General features: G+C 45.6%; 1 protein-coding gene across 4 annotated transcripts in view; it reads left to right on the top strand.

The window, feature by feature from the left end:
- The window catches only part of Fkbp15 (FK506 binding protein 15), a 60255-nt gene extending 41720 nt beyond the window's left edge, over nucleotides 1-18535 (top strand). For 3 of the 4 annotated variants that reach the window (NM_001355385.1, NM_001045528.2, XM_030253627.1), the window contains 9 exons: nucleotides 4452-4623; nucleotides 6483-6619; nucleotides 10784-10939; nucleotides 11830-11982; nucleotides 12848-12967; nucleotides 13647-13754; nucleotides 13971-14686; nucleotides 15620-15716; nucleotides 17887-18535. In NM_001355385.1, the coding sequence (NP_001342314.1) occupies nucleotides 4452-4623; nucleotides 6483-6619; nucleotides 10784-10939; nucleotides 11830-11982; nucleotides 12848-12967; nucleotides 13647-13754; nucleotides 13971-14686; nucleotides 15620-15716; nucleotides 17887-17970 (1743 nt within the window). In that variant the 3' untranslated portion in view covers nucleotides 17971-18535. Of the gene's footprint in view, nucleotides 1-4451; nucleotides 4624-6482; nucleotides 6620-10783; nucleotides 10940-11829; nucleotides 11983-12847; nucleotides 12968-13646; nucleotides 13755-13970; nucleotides 14687-15619; nucleotides 17672-17886 lie in introns of those variants that run through there. The other variant, XM_006538034.4, reaches the window with a different exon arrangement.
- The last annotated feature ends 1632 nt before the right edge of the window (nucleotides 18536-20167 follow it).

The following is a 20167-nucleotide window of genomic DNA, read 5'->3' as shown; positions in this document are numbered from 1 at the left end:
CCCTTGAGAAACTTGATCAGAACTACATATTTTGAAGCTTCATCTAACTTACTATATGCGACCAAGATAAAACTTTTCCAAAGCTCTCCTGTATTCTAGTACCTGCCAAGTCATAGTCTCTTGTCATAGTCTCTGGATGTGGCATCTGGATACTTTTGTTTTTACCTAAGTTCAATATGTGACCTCCATGTTGGATATCACTGTTGTATGTACATGTAGTCACAAGTATGTTCCAATAAAACTTTATTCCCAAAACAAGTAGTGCTCCAATTGGTCTATGAGTCAGAGTTTATCAGGCTCTTACTTAGCTTGCTAATCCACTTGTGGTTTTGCATTTTAAAACTCAACAGGTGTCTGGCACTGAGCCTAGCAGTGCCCTATGTATAATAGCTAAACAACAGGAGAAGATCCATGGCAGAACTGCAGCTCACACCTGCCTGGTGCCCTCTAGAGTCTAGATGTGCCCCAGGGATCCTCCCAGCTGATGACTAGGGTACCATGTATTCCACTGATCATCATTATTTCAGTGAGACGTTTTACACCTTTAGTGTCCCCTGGTAGTTGTTTTTTCTTATTTATTTGTGTAAGTTCTCACTGTGTAGCCCAGGTTTGTTCAGTCCAGGTTTTGGAATGTAGCCCAGGCTAGCCTCAGACTCTCCAGCCTCCCTCTCAGTTTTCTAAGTGTTGGGATTACAGATGTATGCCACTATCCCTGGATGATTTACTTTTTAAACATTTGTTGTTTGAGTCAGGGTGTCACTACATAGCACTGGCTGGTTTGAAACTAGCTATGTAGACCAGGCTGGCCTTGAACTTGAAGAGATGTGCCTGCCTCTGCCTCAGAGTGCTGGGGTTGAAGGTGTGCACCAGCTTTAATCTACTCTAGCACTCTCCCTGCGACCTCTCTTGAAGGGAGAACAGCAGTTCCTTTCAGGAGGCAGATTTCTGCTGCCAAGCATTGCTCAGGAAATATGGTTAAGTGTTCAAGGAATATTTGGTAAGTGAGCTATGTAAAAATCAGTTTTCTTATAAAGTAATGATCCAGAGTGGGAGACCAGTTAGAGGAGCTGGGCTTCATGGGCTTACTTTAAAAAGAACAAATCCTGGCCGGCCCAGAAGGAAGAAAGCACTTGCTCAGGGCTTCATTCTCAGCCCCGTCCTCTCACACCAGCGTGTGTCTCTGCTGATGCTGCTTTCTGCTTCTAGAGTCAGTGCTTTCTTGTCTTTGAATCCTTGCTGGGTTTCCTAGCTCCACCTCAACCGTGGACATTGTTCCAGAGTAGGAACCAGAGAGTCTTCCCACTACCATGTCGGTTTCTGCTGACTTCCTTTCCTTCTGGACATTGCTATCCCTGACAATTTTAAAAATATGATCATGTCTATAAATAGCTTCATACACACACACAGTAACATGTACTCTTTTCTAATTTACAAAAGTTGGATCTGTTCATTCTAATAAAATACCCATAACATAGAAATTACCTATAATCCTTCCATTCAAAGATAACCATGGTTAATATATTATTGTCGTCTTTGAGTAAGGGCATGCATTTGTGTGGGAGTATTTTTATGCTTCTATACTAGGCCTTTGTAGGTAAGAATCTGAGATAGAAATGTTTGAAGCTGATCATAGCAGTGCATGCCTGCAATCCTAGCATTTGGGCTGGGGTAAGAGGATCATTAACTTGAGGCCAGTCTGGGCTAAACAGTGAGATGCCACTTTAAAAGAAATTGTGGGGAAGCACTTTTGAGAGTCCCCTATTCTGTCCTTTTAGACAAGATGTGTCTTTAAGGTCTTGATAGGGGCTCTGCTCTAATTGGTGAACTCTCTAAGCTACACAGAGGTTCAAAGCTGTCTGAGTTCTATGTTAGTTCATTTTTCATGGGCTGTGTGAGGTAGAATAGCAAGTAAACTTTACTCTTTATTCTGTGTTAGGAAGATGAAGCCCACTCTGGAGATTCTAGATAAAAATAAAAATCTAAATGCTTACTTAGGTATTCTATGGCTGTGAAGAGGCACTGTGACCATGGGAACTCTTACAACGGACAACATTTAATTGGGGCTGGCTATCATGGTGGAAAAGCATGTCTGTGTGCAGACAGACATGGTGCTGGAGGAGCTAAGAAGTTCTTGCTCCAAAAGCAGCAAGAGACAACTGACTTGAGTTTCTGAGACCTCAAAACCTGCCCCCACATTGACACACTTCCTCCAGCAAGGCCACACCCATTCCAGTAAGGCCACATCCCCTCATAATACCACTCCCTATGGGGCAAGCATTCAAACACAGGAGTCTATGGGGACCATTTGTACTCAAGCTTTCACACTTACTGTAAAGGTCATTTATACTCTCAGATTCGTGGCCTAGTTATTTTTAAGTCATACACATTTGTTTCATTTCCTTTACCTTTAGGGGAGCCAAAATACCAGACTTTAAATTGAAGCTAGAAAGTTGATAAAATATTTGGGAATAAGGCAAGGAATAGACAGTTTTTTGTATATGTGATTCTAGGGGTTGAATTTAGGGCTTAGTACATGCTAGGCAAGTGTCCCGCTACTGAGATATAGCCTCAGTCCCAGCAATAAGTACCATGTGTGCACAGTGAATACCATCAGAAGCTACAAATAACAGAAGAAAGTAGACAGCTGTAAACTGTGCACTAAAACATGCAACAATGTAGAGGGAATCGTGGTGTCAATATCACAGCATAGGGAAGTCATCCCAACCACAGAAGCAAGCCTGATCCCCACAGAGCACCCCCACACTGCCTTGCGACGTCTGAGTTTGTGTGCTGTGGAGCGGCAGTTCAAGGGAACGGATGCAGTAGCTGGCTTTTTGTGACTGTCCGTCATCATTGTTGTCATCATCTCTGGTGCTCAGAATACCCTGTGAGAGTCCTCAGTCACCTCACCTCCATCACACGGTCCCTGAGGACATCTGGGCTCTTTCAGCTGGTGCTTGCCTAGCATAGAAGTGTTAGGTGGCACAAATGCTATTTCTCATCAGCTTGATTGAACTTTTGGTTAAAGGGTGATGAAACATGTAGAATATGTTCCTGATGGAAGAAAACTAACAATATACAAAATTTCACATGGATTTACTCTGATCTAGCAGTTCTGCATCTAGAAATATTCTAAAAGGCTCTTGCATACTGAGGGGATCATTGCATACAATGGAGCTGAAATGCTCACAGGTATGATGAGAAAGACAACAAACACTCCATGTGTGCTACAATACAGAATAAACTACCTCACATCCACACACTACAATATGATTCAGATTTTAAAAGGGGGGGGAGGGGAGAAGACCCATATGTACTATTGAAGAATATATAACATATCTGCTGTTTTATCTGGAATGTGTGAAGACTCAGTATGTATATAAAGAATCACTTTATACAAATGGGAATTTGAATGCATATGTCTTTTGCTACATTTTTATTTATATATTTGTGTTCATATATATATATGTGGGTATGCATTTACTACAGTGCACATGTGGAGATCAACTTTCCAGTATCAATTTTCTCTTCCCACCATATGAGTCCTGGAGATCAAACTCAGGTTGTCGGTCTTGGCAACAGGCATCTTTACCCACTGAGCTATCTTGCCAGCTCCTGAAAAAAAATATTTCTCTATGATTATCAGAATGAGGCAATACAGAACTGGATAAAATGGGGTTTGTCACTGTTTAAAGTCTTTTTTAAAAATTGAACAATAGAACATTATCTTTTTAAAGAATTTGTGACAAATCATTTTGAAAGACTCATGTAAAATATAATCCAATCAGCAAGAAGAAAGTTGAAAGCACTCAGGTTCTCTGTAGATTGGCTATTGGTGCAAAATACCCGAAAGTTCTTTACATACAGACCATGTTACAAAAACAGAATAATATTTAACATACTATTTGATAATCTACTTATATTCTTCATTTAGCAGTAGGTTCCAGCTGTATTCCACGCCACTGAGTGTTCTTTTCAAATATATAATGTTGATAGCATACGGATACATGGTTCCTATTTTGCTTAAGTCTTTTCAGTGTTTTGTGTTAGTTTTGCATTCTCTTACAACTTAATGCTGCATTGAACAGCCTTAAAACAAACTTTTGTCATCTCTTATAGTGCTTGTTTCTCGGATATTTGCTTTTGAAACAGTCTTTTTACATAACAAAGGCTTGTCTGGAACTCCTTATCCTCCTGCCTCAGCCTCCAAAGTGCTGGGATTTCAGCTGTGTACCACCACATTGGCTTGTGGAGTACTTACTAGGTATAAGGCATTTCTGCAACAGAATTCAGCCTGAGACCTTGTGCACTTTCGAGGTATGATTTTAGTCCAGTGCAGGTGGAAGGTATCCTTTCCTCCCTTCAGTCCTGTCAGCTTAGAGTTACAGGAGGTTGAATCAGCACATGGAATGCCCACATCTAAAGTGATGGTGCCCTTTGTCACTGTGCAGGCCAAGGTAACAGAAGAGTTAGCAGCAGCTACTGCACAGGTGTCTCACCTGCAGCTGAAAATGACGGCTCACCAGAAGAAGGAGACAGAATTGCAGTTGCAGCTGACAGACAACTTGAAGGAGACAGATCTTCTCAGGGGCCACGTCACCAGGCTCCAGGCTGACCTCTCGGGTAAGCTCTCAGAGGAGAACGGCAGCATGGCTCCATTTAAACTTGAGTTAAATGGCATCCTTCCTCTCCTTCCCTTCGGCCTAATGCTCATGGCACTCGTGAAGGACTGAGCTTCAAGGGGGACTGGTAGAAAAACTCCTCAGGTGTTTTACATGGACGGGAAGACAGCTCTCCCTCAGAAATTCAGTAGTACTTGATGAGTCGCACTGTTTCTCTGTGGGAGGAAATCCTGAGTCATAACTTGGTGGATTGTGAAGAAAGAAGCACTTCCTGCTGTGGTTTCCTCCTTCCTGGAGATTTCCTCCTTCCTGGAGATTTCCTCCTTCCTGGATTGCAGTGCTGCAGCCTGGACTGGAGGCTCAGAGCTCTGCCGTAAGCACAACCCTACTGACCACTCTGCTGACCGCTCTTCCGCTAGCCCATCTGTTTTGCTTTTCATTGTGTTTTCTTGGAATAGCTGTGTTTAGAGGGTGTGCTCACTTGGCAAGCTCGCCATCATAGTATCTCCAATCCGCTCTAAAATCTGCCTCTCACAAGTTCCCCAGCTTGTTCTAGACCATCTGGTCTTTCTTTAAACCCTTTATCTCTTAGGTGCATTATTCTGATCATCAAGGTAGCCTTTGATAAGCATCATTTATAAATCTATTCTTCCCACTAGAATACAAGTCCTGAAGGTCAAGGACAGTGATGTACTCCTTGTAAAATCCTTTCCTCCATATGAGGGTTACTTCAGTGCTTGGCACAGGGTAGTGACGAAGACATGCTGACTAGCTAGAAGTTTGTGAATGCCAGCATGTTCCCTCATGTCTCGGTAGAGAAACCTGTGTGCAAGGCAACTGGGACCATGGGCAGGAACAGAGGCTGCTGCAGCAGAGAGAATGGATGTTGTTTTTTCAACAAAATCTCAATTGCTCAAGTTTAACAATAAACACTCAAGAGCCAGATGCTGGAGAAAAAGCCTGCTAGCTCATAGAGGCAGAGAAAGCACCCAACTGACCTTCCTCCTCAGCTCAAGTCCCAGAATGAATGCCTCTCTTTCTTGATGTCTCAAAAAGCCTCCTTCACAATGTCCCTCCCTTCTACTTCCTGTGCATCTCTCTCCATCCTCCTGACTCCCTCTTACTCTCTGTTTTTTTTTTCTTAATAATCCTATGTTCACTTCCTGTCAACTGGTTGTTTGCTCCACTTCTTGACCTTGGTTGACTTTATTTAATCCTGTTTACAATATTCAAGAGAAAGTAATTGGATTAAAGGTGTGTGCTAGGGCGGGTTTTTCCAGTACGTAACACAATCTCAGGGTTCACAGTATGATCAAATATTCTATAACACCTGTAGATATTTCACTTCTGCTTTTCTGGTTTCTCCTGACAGTTCCTTGTGACAGTTACTTCAAGAGTTAGTTTTAGCATATTAAATTAAAATATAACCCCACCCCCAACCTTATTTGAGAAGGAATATTTTGAAAGCAAATTCTTGGTTAAATGTCCTAACTACCAAGAAGGCTGAGAGTCCTAGCCATGCAGCGAGAGGGCTGTGAGCTCTGAGCTCTGCTCAACAAGACACCCATGTGGTCGTTTAGCGATGGACATGGAATGAAGGTGGTCCCTGACTATCAGAGACCATTCTCTCACTTTGCTTGCGCAGAAGGTGTATACATATAGAAGTTACCCTTTCCATGTTTAACATGGATGGACAACAGAGTCAGTGCAGGGCTTGCTAATCCTTACTGCAGGCCGGGAAGGCTCACTTATGCAGTGGGATTGGGCGATTAAAGCGTGCAACTTTGAAAGAGCTCCTGGGATGCCACATTGTCCACTGCATCTCTGGTTCTACGATCATGTCTCCTTTCTCTCTCCTAGAGCTCCGAGAAGCCTCTGAGCAAACACAGACCAAATTCAAAAGTGAAAAGCAGAGCCGGCGGCAGCTGGAGCTCAAGGTAACATCCCTGGAGGAAGAGCTGACTGACCTCCGAGCTGAGAAGACCTCCCTTGAAAAGGTAAATTCCAAAGCCAACTTTCTCTTGGCCCCAAGTGCAGGCGTAGCTGATTAGTAAACCATTTTGTTTTTCTTTTAAAATGGTTATAGTATGAATGTATTAGAGAAAAATGTAAACAATACAGAGAAGTATAAAATTAAAAAGTTGTTTTTAATTGCTTCTCTAATTGTATGGGTTATAAATAACAACTATAGACAACACATTAGCCCTCAGGGCAGTAGGTTATTGCATATCTCTGTATACAAATGTGCTGATAGCATTTGTAAGCAATACTGAGCTCATATTAAATGCCTTTGAAAGTGCTGAAGACACTGTACCCATTACTGCTGCTCAGTGGCCTACTGTTAGCCTCCTGTGCAGCTGACCTGGATCAATGGGTGTTTATGTTTCCAGTTTTTCATTTCAAACTGCTGAGGACCTCCTTAGGCTGAATAGCTATTTGTTTTGTGTGTGTGTGTGTGTGTTTGGTTCTTTAGACAGGGTCTTTTATGTAGTTCTGGCTGTCCTGGAGTAATGTAGACCAGGTTATCCTCCAGCTGCTGCCTCTGCCTCCTGAGTGCTGGGATTAAAGTGTGCACCACCATGCCCAGCAACTATGTGTTTTTATTAGTCATAAAGCTTTCATATATTTCATTCCTATTATTTCTCCAGTGAATTCTGTTTTGGAGTTCTTTATCCTCTTTCCTATAGAACTATTAAGAGTATTAATCTTTTGTCAGCCATAAACATTGCTAACATTTTTCCATCTTGATATTTTTTTTAAATTTTAATCTTCTCCTTTTTCTTTTTTAAAGATTTATTATGCATGATGACGCATGCCTTTAATCCCAGTACTCTGGAGGCAGGTGAACCTCTGTGAGTTTGAGGCCCTTGGTCTTATTTATATAATGAGTCTTAGGCCAGGCAGGGCTACATCATGAGACCTTGTGTTTAACAGTACATGCATTTAGTCTCAATACTCAGGCAGCAGACCAATGAATCTGTCTGAATTCAAGGCCAGCCTCCTCCACATAATGAGCTCCAGGTCAGCCAACATTACATAGTCAAACTTTGTCTCTAAAAAGAAAAAGAAAAACAACAACAACAAAAAAATCCCTCATTCCTATTATTTTGTGTATGGGTGTGTGTGTGTGTGTGTATATATGTGTATATATATATATATATATATATATATGGGTGCCTCAGGAAACCAAAAGAGTGTGTCAGATATTTTGGAGTTAAAGTTGCAAGTGGTTGTAAGCCACCCAACATGGGTGCTGGGATCTGAACTCAGGTCCTTTAGAAGACCAGCACACTCTCTTAACTGCTGAGCTGTCTCTTCAGCTCACTTCCCTAGCCTGCTATCTTTGAGTCATATATTATTTAAAAGTTCAGTGATTAAAGTTTTAATATCAGGGTACATTGCTGTACTGGCTAGTTTTGTGTCAACTTGACACAGCTGGAGTTATCACAGAGAAAGGAGCTTCAGTTGAGGAAATGCCTCCATGAGATCCAACTGTAAGGCATTTTCTCAATTAGAGATCAAGGGGGAAAGGCCCCTTGTGGGTGGGACCATCTCTGGGCTGGTAGTCTTAGGTTCTATAAGAGAGCAGGCTGAGCAAGCCAGGTTAGGCAAGCCAGTAAAGAACATCCCTCCATGACCTCTGCATCAGCTCCTGCTTCTTGACCTGCTTGAGTTCCAGTCCTGGCTTCCTTTGGTGATGAACAGCAGTATGGAAGTGTAAGCCGAATAAACCCTTTCCTCCCCAACTGCTTCTTGGTCATGATGTTTGTGCAGGAATAGAAACCCTGACTAAGACAAATTGGTACCAGGAGTGGGGTATTCCTGTGACAACCTGACCATGTTTTGGGGAGGACTGTGGAAGGACTTTGGAACTTTGGGCTTGAAGATCCATTCGTTGTTAAGAGCTCTGTCGGATGTTGTGTAGGAGCTTGGAAGATAATGTTGAGAACAGTGCAGAAGATGGAGGCCTGGCTTGTGAAGTTTCAGAGGGAAAATTAAAGACTTTTCAAGGGACATTGCTATTTTGGAGTTTGATTATTATGTGGTTCTGGTTAGCTGGGACTGAAGAATCAGTTGTGATTAACAAGATACCAGAACTACTAAAGCAAAACCTTTGCATTACTGGGACTATTGATGCTGGTTAGCTGGAGCTAAGAAATTAGCGGTGATTAAGAAGAGACCAGTATCATTGAGGTGACAACTTCTGGGAAGTGTTTTCTGAAAGCACAAAGAGGATGTGTTCCAGAGAGATGGCCAAGGTTGTACTCCTGCTGCAGCAGGACTTGGTAATATGTAAGGGTCACCCAGGTGGTACTGGTTTTGAAGGCATGAAGGGGTCACGCAGAGCAGCTGAGGCTTGGCACTGTGAGAGGCCATGGGAGGCCATTGGTGAGGGTGCAGCCTCAGTTGCAAATGAAGGCCCAGGACTGAAGGGGTCATGCAGTGTTTTGGAGATGCCAGTACCATGAGATGACCACCAAGAGCAGCAGCAGCAGTGGAGTACAGGCATCTGGAGCCTAGAGGATGATGTGTGTGCTACAAAGGGCCTGGCTGGAGAAGTGACCCAAGCCCTTGGAGGAGCCCAGAAGATCATGAGTTGGATCCCAGACATTGGACGGTTGGAGATTGACTTTTGCTTTTGATTGTGACTGTGCCCTGATATTTTCCCTCTTGAAGGAAGAAACTGTTTTAGTGGAGCCCACAGTTAAGAGACTTTTAATTGTAAAAAGGCTTAGAATTTTAAAAGAGATGGATATTTTAAAGAGATTGAAAATTTAAGAATATGTAAAGACTGTGGGACTTTTAAAGTTATTTAGAATGGGGATGAATAAGACTGTAAGGGTTGAGGCTTACTAGTGATGTTTTTGTGTGTCAAGTTGACAAGGGGTCAATTGTACTGGCTAGTTTTGTGTCAACTTGACACAGCTGGAGTTATCACAGAGAAAGGAGCTTCAGTTGAGGAAATGCCTCCATGAGATCCAACTGTAAGGCATTTTCTCAATTAGAGATCAAGGGGGAAAGGCCCCTTGTGGGTGGGACCATCTCTGGGCTGGTAGTCTTAGGTTCTATAAGAGAGCAGGCTGAGCAAGCCAGGTTAGGCAAGCCAGTAAAGAACATCCCTCCATGACCTCTGCATCAGCTCCTGCTTCTTGACCTGCTTGAGTTCCAGTCCTGGCTTCCTTTGGTGATGAACAGCAGTATGGAAGTGTAAGCCGAATAAACCCTTTCCTCCCCAACTGCTTCTTGGTCATGATGTTTGTGCAGGAATAGAAACCCTGACTAAGACAATTGCTATCTTTTTCTTTGTTCTAGAACAGTTTAATATGGAAAGAAGAAACTGTTACTGGGGTTACAGTAAGCCTCTAGTAAAGCTATTCATGCCTAATACCTTTTTAGGGGTCAATATTATCTGGGATTTTTATCACTTTAAAATGTGTGTGTGTGTGTGTGTGTGTGTGTGTGTGTGTGTGTGTGTGTGTGTGTGTGACAGAAGAGAGAGATACCATGAGAGCAACAGCATGCACATCCATGGGTGAAAGTCAGAGGACAAGCTTAGGTGTCAGGCCTGCCTTCCATCTTGTTTGAGAGGTCCTGAGCTGGCCTGTGCTTCTGAGGATACTCTGGTCTCCAGTTCCTCTTTTGCCATAGGAGTGCTGAGACCAAGTCTGCTTCTCTATGGGAGTAGAGAGTCTGAGCTCAAGTCCTCATTCTTGTGTGGCAAGTGAGTTATCCAGTGAGCCATCTTCCCAGTTCCTTTTTGATTTTGTTGTGCTTTTTAAAGCAGTTCCTTCTGATTTAGGGCTGTTTTTAGTTTTTTCTTATTGCAGACACTATAACAGTGACTATCATTATAATCTTTGACTATGACTTACGGCTTTTTATGATAACTGTGTCCATTTATTTTCTCACCAGCCAGCCAGATGTGTCTGCCTTCTTGTACCTACACTAAAGTTATGCTGCCCCAGATTTTAAAAGAATGGCAGTGAATCTATTGTCTGCCTTTTCCCTGTCAGAGTTCATCTCAGTAGCAGGGATGCAAAATATAAAGGTGTGGGGGCCGCTTAAGACGGAATCGTTCCTAGAGATGACCGCTGAGGTCACTGACCACTGCCCCTCCACACTGTCCAACTAGTGCTGAGGATAGTTCTCTTGTTCCTAAGAACCTCTCAGAGAGGAAAAAGAAGTCAGCTCAGGAGCGCTGCCAGGCGGAGGCAGAGATGGACGAGATTCGCAAGTCACACCAGGAGGAACTGGACAGACTTCGGCAGCTCTTGAAAAAGGCTCGGGTGTCCACAGACCAAGCAGCTGCAGAGCAGGTAATAGGCTCTTGGCAATACCAGGAAGCTGTAAAGAACACATAGCCTCCACTTACCTCAGGAAGATGTTTCTTCTGGAGTTTTCACACCTGGGAGAATAGTGGAAATCCTGACAACAGGTGACATTCCCCCTTAATGTTTAAGTCATGCTGACTTTGGGTCTGGGGATATGACTGAGTAGGTCAGAGTGCTTGCTGTGTATAAGTGAGGGTGAAATCACCAAGCTGGACCACTCCATGGGTAGACAGAAAGGTTTACTCGGCTCAGACTACTGTGTCTGTCTCCCCAGGCTAGGGGCTAAGCAAAATGGTGGAAAAGCCAGCAAATGTTATGTAACAGTCAGCAGGGTGGAGGTCTTTGAGCTAATATAGGCTGTTTGGATTGATGGGGGACAGAGGTGGCCTTTGAGGCAGTTGGCCTTTGGTGGTAGATTAAGGGAGGTTCCTGGTAAACAGAAACCCACAAAAGAAAGCCTAAAGAAGGGTTTCTGTTTACCCAGCCAGAGTCCTATTTAGGACTTTGTCTCCAGCTCTGCTGTTTTGGGGGGGGGGGCATTTTGGACCCAATACTGTGCAAGCGTGAGGACTTGCGTTTGAATCTCCAGCATCCATATAAAATGTTGGGTATGGCTACTTGTGTATAATGGAGACAGGAGGATCACTGGCGCTCCCTGCCAGCCAAGCTCCAGGTTCAGTGAGAGACCCTGATATCACAACATAGAACCGAAGAAGGAATAAAAGGGTACTTTCAGAGTAATTAAGACCATTTTAACAGTTGTTTTCTACCTAAATGGGCCAAGGGTCTTTGAATTCTATGAAGAATGGGCTTCCTTTGTTGTAGTGGGAACCACCCTCCACCCCACTACACATGGCTGTTGTCTGTCTTGGCAGCTGACTCTTGCACAGGCTGAGCTGCAGAGCCAGTGGGAGGCTAAGTGTGAGCAGCTTTTGGCCTCTGCAAGAGATGAACACCTGCAGCAATACCGAGAAGTGTGCGCGCAGAGGGATGCCCATCAACAGAAGCTGGCTCTCCTTCAGGATGAGGTACTTCTTTATCTAAGTCAGCTTTATAACACAAGACCTCCAGGCTGTGGGGGCTTGTCCAGCCTTTTGAGTCTGGGCAGTATTAATAGCTAGAAAACACAGCCAGGTAGTCTAACTTACAGTCAGTTATCTTTTACATGTCAATAGGGTGGTAGGTCAGAGACAAAAAAAAAAAAAAAAAAAAAAAAGCCAGTATTCTAGGACTTGTTTCTCACTATTTGATCCTGCATATATTAAGCAAATATTTCCTGAATATCAGTCAGTTTGGCTTTGTGTTAGCGAAAGGGCATGCAAAGGACTCTGCCCTCAAGAATCCTAATCACAAAAAAGAGACAGATAAGTGATTTGGTGCTCTGAGAGGAAGTGCCTAACAGAGCTGGGAAGGAGTCTCAGAGGAGGTGACTTTTGAGGAGAGCCAAGGGCAGGTAGCTGTAGTAAGGTAGATGGGTGGAGTAGAGATCTGGGAGGGGGCTTGGGGATGTGCTGTGGAAGTCCCTTGTCTGAAGGGCAGTTCCTTGTATTACCAGTTAAAACCTTTGACATGGAGGTCTTGAATGCAGTCTTGGAGGTGAAAAGTCTGCTGACTACTTGTGTGTAACTACCACTATCCACACCCCCTCATTTTCATTCTATTTTTGACCTCATTGGGAACAAGTATCCTTGATGGAGGTTAGAATGAAGCTGCAAGTTGATTGTCGAGGGAGTAGGGTGACCCACATCAGCCGGTCTGCAGTGAGGACCACTGCTGGGCCTAGCAAACCTAGGTGAGGTCAGGACTTGTGCTCAGAATGGTTCTTGTGTGTTTCCTGGCCATCACAGTCATCCAGGTTCCCAAGGCCACAGCCCCAGTCTGTTCACTTTGCAGTGCTTAGCTCTCCAGGCCCAGATCGCAGCCTTCACTGAACAGAAGGAACACATGCAGCGACTGGAGAAGACTAAGTCCCAGGCACCTGCAGGCAGAGCTGCTGCTGACCCCTCAGAGAAGGTGAGGGCATTCAAAGAAGCAGTAAACCTAGCACAGCAGGGTAGTGAATGTGCTCACCAAGTATTCAGAGAAAATACCTGTGTATGTGATGCCGACAGCATTTCTCCAGCTTTATTGATACAGCACTTGTCTGGGAGAAAAACTGACTCTTTAGAATCTACCACTCTGGTAGCCAGCCCAGAGAGACTATTCCTCCGAAGCTGTGGCAGACATGGCAAGTGCCCTGAAGTCATAGAGAGGGGTTGGAGGGTAGTGCTGCACCCAGAACCCAGCATCCACTAATCCCTGTGGCCAAGGTCACACAGCTTTCCGTGGTGCTCAGAGTTGAAGTGACATCAGATCAGTAAATGACTTTGGGCAGTCTTGTATACTCAACCATCACTTGATGTGGAATTCTTTTAGCTAGCCTTTCTGTTAAAAGATGTTTGTCTCCCTGGTTGGTGGCCCACTGGAAAGAGAGGAGGGAGATGGGGATGTAATTGAGATGTAAAGTAAAGAAAAAGAAATTAAAATTTTAAAAAAAGTGTTCATTACTTAAAACCGTTTTCTCCACGGTGGCAGATCTCAGTGCTACCAGCCACTCATGCCTCTCTGTCCTTCCATAGAGTTCTGACTCAGCAATTTGATGTATCCCTTAATGCCTTGAGTTTAGTAGCATGCAGTTTTGATCTTGGCTCAGGTCAAGAAGATCATGAACCAGGTGTTCCAGTCACTGAGGGGAGAGTTTGAGCTGGAGGAATCTTATGATGGAGGGACCATTCTGAGGACCATCATGCATACAATTAAGGTACATCCAGAAAGCTGTCAGGGGCTTCACTGGAGTGGGCACTCATACAAGTGATGGGAACCCCTGAAATGGCATATGTCCACATGGGTGTGTCCAGCCAGCCTCTTCCCACAGAAGAGAGAGTGAGTTGGGTGGCAGCTGTGCTTCTGAGGACAAGGACCTGTCAGTACATGCTGTCTTCCTGTCAGTGTCACCTCCTCCTTGGCTTTTGAACAGATGGTGACGCTGCAGCTGTTGAACCATCAGGAGGAAGAGGAGGAAGAGGAAGAGGAGGAGGAAGAGGAGAAGAAGCCCCTGAGACCTTCCCTGGAGCAGCCAGGCCCTGCCACCCCGGGGATGCCTCCAGCACCCCCAAGTGGGGAGACGCAGGAGGCTCCCGAGGTGCTGCCAGAACAGGTAGTAGGGGAGACCACCCCACTGCCTCTACAGGCTCTCCCCACGCCAGAGAATGGTGCACAGACAAGGAAAGGGGAGCCCGCAGAAGCGGAGGTACCTTCAGAAATCAAAGACAGTTCTCTCCCACCTCAGCCAGCTGGCATCCCAGCTCACAGAGTCCTGGGGCCCCCGACTTCAATCCCACCTAAACCTCCAGGACCTGTAACTATGGACTCTGAGTCTGAGGAGATGCTTGCTGCTGACCAGAGAACAGTGCAGCCCAATGGCTTGTTGGGAGAAGAACATGTCAGGGAAGTAGCCACAGATGGTCTACTGCAAGGCAACTCCAGGAGATTGTCACTGACTCCAGACCCTGAGAAGGGAGAGCCACCAGCCTTAGACCCTGAAAGCCAAGGAGGAGAAGCTCAGCCTCCTGAGTGCAAACAAGCTGAGGATGTTAGTAGCTCTGGTCCCCGTGAGACGCTGTTAGACACAGAGCTTGCTTCAGCAGCTGCAGGGACATCCCTCAGGCACAACCAGGACTCCCAGCACTGCAGGTGTGTATCTGAGCAGCCACAAGATGGCTGTCTGAAAGTGGATGCTCTTTCTTAGGGTTGCCATAGTGCTGTACTCATTCATTTTCTCCTCAGTAGTTCTACATCCAGGGCTCTGTGGCAGGCAGGCACTGTGGTAGTGTGGTAGGCAAGGCAGGTGTGGTTTATCAGTCTGAGGAGCTTACAGTCTAGTGGGTAAGACCAGTACATACTTTCGTATTGTAACAGTGAGGTAAGTGATAACAAACTGTGCTAGTATTGAGAAGAAGAAGGGAGAATTCTGTTAAAATGGGTGGTTAGGGAACACAGCTAAGAAGGTAGCATTTACCTGTGATTCAAGGAGGACTGAGTCATCCAGACCGACAGCAGGAAGAGATGGCGGCAAGGAGCACACAGGTGCTCTGGTGGGATGGACACACGGTAAGGAACTAAACGAAGCTAGGAGGGGACAGCTGGGGTCATGCTGAAGTTGGAAATAAAGGGCTGAGATATGTGCTATTTCCTGTCACTGTTAAAGCTTGAATGTTATGCAAGTACAGTAAAAAGCCAGTAAGTGGACTTAAGCAGAAGAGTGATGGAGTCTGTGTATTAGCTCTGGGAATTGTGCTGACGGTAGACTAGGGAGGGGCTGACACTGGTGTAGTCTGTAAGGACTGACTGGGTGGAGACTGGAGGAAATGACATACAGTGTAAAGTGAGGGGAATGAGGCAGGGTGGAGACTATGGAGGCTAACTCAGTGTAGATTGTAGCAGGGCTAATGGACTATGGAGGCCATTGTACAGGGTGTGGTCTTTGGAGGAACAGATGCACAGTGTAGGAAGAGAGATTTTAATTGAGTGAGTGGGTCTCACTTCAAGGCCCATGACTCTTGAAGTTGGTGGGCACTGTGACCTGGACAGAAACAGCAACATATCTGTGGTTTGATTCTCCAACAGTCTCTCTGGAGATGAAGAGGACGAGCTGTTTAAAGGAGCGACTCTGAAAGTTCCGAGGCCCACAGCCCAGCCTGAGGAGGAGGATGAAGATGAGGTGGTAAGGAGACCTCAGGCTCTGCTGAGTCCTCACACCACCACCTGGGGGCTCTTCCCTGCAGGTTCAGAGACCAGAAAAGGAGTCTGTTGGTGGCTTGTTTCCTGGACTCTGTGTACAGGACCCTGTGGGAGTAAGCTTGGGGCTCAGAGTGGTCAGCTCTGTAAACATGATGGCGATGGCCAGCTGCCACTGTACTCTTAAGAGGGCACTGTAAGCTCTGGGCCCTGGGGATCCATCCCATTTGGAGTGAGGGAAGGTGGGAAGAAATCTGAAGATCGGCTTGTTGGGTCTCCTCATCCCTAGACAAATAGATGGGTCAGAAGGGTCATTCAGGAAGCCACTCTTGGGGCCACTGGTTTCTAAGAACGTTTGTTTACCCGGCCCACTTCCAATCTGCTGTTTGTTTGTCATCCTAACACCCTGGGCAGCAGGTGGCTTCAGTGTTGACAGTGTAGCTTCAGCTTAGGGGGCAGGAGAGCCAGGGACAACAAAGGAAATTGCTGACAGAGCTGGGATTGGAGCCCTGGCTTGCATCTGACACTTGACCATTTTGGCTCTGTAATGGGATTTCATTGTCAGGAAATGTGTGTAGAGGAGACAAGAGCATTAGGCGCAGTCCATCCCCAGGGCAGAGCTATGATACTGAATATGGGCAAAACCTATTGCCCTTCTACACCATCCACCTGGAGTGTGTTTTGCTTTTTCCAGAAGGCAGTGACACCTGGAACCTAGCTCAGGTGAATCAGAGCCCCTTCCTTTTGCCTGCCTTCAGAGAAGGTGTATCAACTCCTTCCATTAGCCTGCCTTCTTAAGAATCAAGTTTGCATTTGAGAATGCTAACTACAAATTCTGCATAGAAATGGAAGGAAATACTGTCATTTCCATAAAGTTAATAATCTGTTTCTTGGGTACTCAGAAAACTACATCCTCATTTAACCTTCTGCTGAGATTAAATAATGTAACTCAGGTTATATGATGAGTAAACACCAAGCAGACCCTTGGCCAAAACAAAACAGGAGCTGCGGCACACATTTCAGAGTCCTGCACGGGCACTTTCAAGATTGCCTAGTTGATGCCTGCAGAGAAATACAGGTCTGCTAATAGATGGACTAGAGGATGAACCCAGTCTTCCCCTGGCCCGGCTCCCTGCTTAGCAGAAGCTCAGAGAAGAAAATGCCTCAGAGAATAGTCCAGTATTATCCTTGTCTGCAGTTGTAAGCCCTGTTGTCGCCCTAGCAAACCAGAGGGAAAACCGAAGTTTAAATCATGAAGAGTAGGAGAGGCTCCTGCCTGGCTCCTTGTGTAGTGAGCATTCTGCTCCTGGTACAAACCTTGACACAGGAAGTGCATAAAGACTGGATGTGTATTTTGGCTCACAGTTTCACAGTTAGTTCAAGCTGGGTTCATTCCATTGCTGTTAGGCCTGTGGGAAGATGTGTAGAGAAAATGCAGGAAAAAAGAAGTGAAAGACTGAGAGAGAAGGGCAGAGTTCCCCTCTCCTCTGAGGGCAACCTCTAATCATCTGAGACTTTACTGGGCCCCACCAAAGCAAAGTTCCCACCACCTCCCAGTGCTACCAAGCTGAGTGAGGTCTTGAACCTTTAACACAGTAGCCTTTGGCTGGGACTCATAGGTGTCCCGGTACCCGTTGAACCTTCATCCCACTCCCACATTAAAGAGACTTTTGTTAAATCTCTTGGGATATTCCACTTGAGTTTGCTTCTACATACACATCTTTATGAGTTTGACTGGCCACCTCAGGTGACAGCTGGCTTTCAGATATGACCGTCATCTTCCCTTATTCTCCGATGTCAGGCTGCTTTGCTTCTGTTTCTTTCTCTTATCCCAACTCTCCTCAATGACCCTTCCTTTTTAACATGAAATGTGTAAGTTAGCATATCTGTCCAATCAGTACACTTGTTTCACAAATAAACTACAAAATCAGCCAAGTAAAATTGGTCTTTTGTCTCTGTTGAAAGCCGGCTTTCCTCTGTGCCTGCCTGTTCCATCTTTATCTGAATGCTTCAGTTCTCTGGCCACAGAAACCTGTCCTTCCAGTTCATCTCCTTTCCAGCAGAGGCAGGACAGACACTGGACCACTTCCCCTCCTAGGCAGGAAGCCACCTGTGAAGGATGAGTGGGGACTGACCTCTCTTTCCTGTTTTGTCAGAGCATGAAGGGACGCCCGCCTCCAACCCCCCTTTTTGGAGACGATGATGATGATGATGACGATGACATTGGCTGGCTGGGGTGAAGACCTAGGAAGCAGGCATGCAGGCTTCCCGCCCAGCCCTTCCCTAAGCATGGGTTTGCACAGCTGTCTAGGTGAGCCTCAGGGTGCAGTCCTGGTGAACATTCTGAGATAGTGGTTCAGGGCTCTGAGTTAGCTGCCATCTGAGCCCCCACCTGACCTGCTGAAGAGGATCATGAGGCTGTCTGCAGAACTGCTGTTGTAACAGCCCTCAGTGAGTAACTCTACCATGGAGGAAGGGCTGGGAGGGTCACCTGCAGCCAGTCACAAGCATCCTGCCATCTCTCCCAAGGTTTTCTTATCATTCATTCTCAAGTTGACCTGGAAGCCCTCCTGCTCTCCCAGGGCTCATCAGAACTGCTGCGACAGGGTCAGGACCCTTAGGGGAGTCCTCAACAGAGAACTAAGAGACCAATCATGGTGGCCTAGCCTGTGGTTCTGGGACATGTATCTTCTCTCTCTGCCTTAAATCTTCTAAAAGAGGTCAATGGGTATTTGAAACTAACAAGACTAAAATAATAAAACTTGACTCAGGCCCTTGAGGGGAAACTGAGTTTGGTTTCCAGGACTGTTGTGTTCCTTTTTGGGACCCTAAGGGAAGGAGTTGTAACTGGGTCAGTTACTGTGCACAAATGCAGTGATATATTTCCATCGACACCTGTCCTTGAATTTGAAGGCTGTAATTCCAGCTCACCACAGCTGCCAAAAGCTTGGGGGATTGTAGTTATCTGAGAGCTAGTCCAATCCTGCACTGATTTCTACAGGCTAAGTAACCATGCAGGGCAGGGCAGGGCAGGGCAGGGCAGGGATTCCTCATATTCACTGTTTATGATATCTGAGGGGTTCTTCTAGTCCCTATAAGCCCTGCGGGTTGACACTGTTACAGAAAAGAGCAAAAAGAAAACACTTGTGGCTTTTTGCTTATTCTAGGATCTTCCAAAGACAATGGAGCCCATCTTAAAAACAGAATAATTTAAACAAAAATGATTTTGCATGATTTTAAATGTTTGTAAGACTGTATCCTGAATTCCGTCTGCATCTGGCCATTACCCTGGCAGGCTTTGTGCCTGTCCTACATTTGGGCCTAGGACGCATTGAGAAAGACTGAATTATTGGTTAAACAAGTTACGTTGACCACTAAGCCTAAGTTTTCTCCTCTATAAAATGTGGATAACAGTGTCTTCTGCACTGGTGGCAGTGACACAGTCTGTATACACTACCAGTCACTGCAGAAGACGCTGTTATCCCCATTTTTTAAAAGATTACTTTTTACTTGATATGTATGTGTGTTTGGCCTGCATGTGTGTCTATGTGTATGCAGAGGCCAGAAGAAGGCAGCAGAGCCTCTGGAACTGGGTGCTACAGTTATGAGCTACTATGGGTGCTGAGAACCAAACCCAGGTCCTCTAAAAGGGCAACAGATGCTGTTAACCGTTGGTCATGCTCTGTTATCCCAATTTTACAGAGGAGAAAGTGGGCTTAGAGGAGCAGAGTAACCTGCCCACAGTTACATAGCTAGCAAGCAGGACAAGAATTCTGATCCTGCCCAGCTGATCAAGAGCTGAGCTCTTGTCCTCCGTCCTTGCCAATCTTGCTTGTTGGGAATACTGGTCCAGGACTGTGTATCTCAGTGGTAGAACACTTGCCCAGCATGCACATGCCCTAGATTTGGCTCTAGCCCTAAAGAAAAAAAAAAAATTCAGGCACCTGGCCCTACCTCCCAACCGGAGAGAATTTCCAGCCATTGTGGAAACAAAGAACAATCACCACCTGCAGTCTGAGCCCACGTGCGTATACCACAGGCGCTGAGCCACCTCTGACCCTCATCAGAGTCTGAGGAAACACTGAGTGCCACGCAGCTGCTCATCCTCAGGTGACTGTCTCGTGCTCAGCTTCCTCATCTCTGGGATGAAGGCAGAGTTCCTGTGTGGTAGTGAGGATGGAATGAGGCAATAATTGCATCAAGTGCGACTCTGTCCAACTAGTCAGCACCTATAAAGACCCCTACTCCACTAAAGTCTCAAATACCGTGACTGTAATAAAACAGTATTGAGAAACCTGACAATCACTCATGGAATTGTCCATCCCAGCAGTGCCCCCAGAGCAGATGCTGGCCAGCACAGGCGGTCACAACTCCACTAGAGTGGGCAGCAAGCAACCCCACAGGTGCCCTCTTCCACACCTGTGACACTTGCTTCTT

This window comes from Mus musculus, chromosome 4 (assembly GCF_000001635.26).
Source record: "Mus musculus strain C57BL/6J chromosome 4, GRCm38.p6 C57BL/6J".
Taxonomy (NCBI): Eukaryota; Metazoa; Chordata; class Mammalia; order Rodentia; family Muridae; genus Mus; species Mus musculus.
The sequence above is the reverse complement of the archived record's forward strand: the minus strand, read 5'-3'. Positions and strand labels throughout refer to the sequence as shown.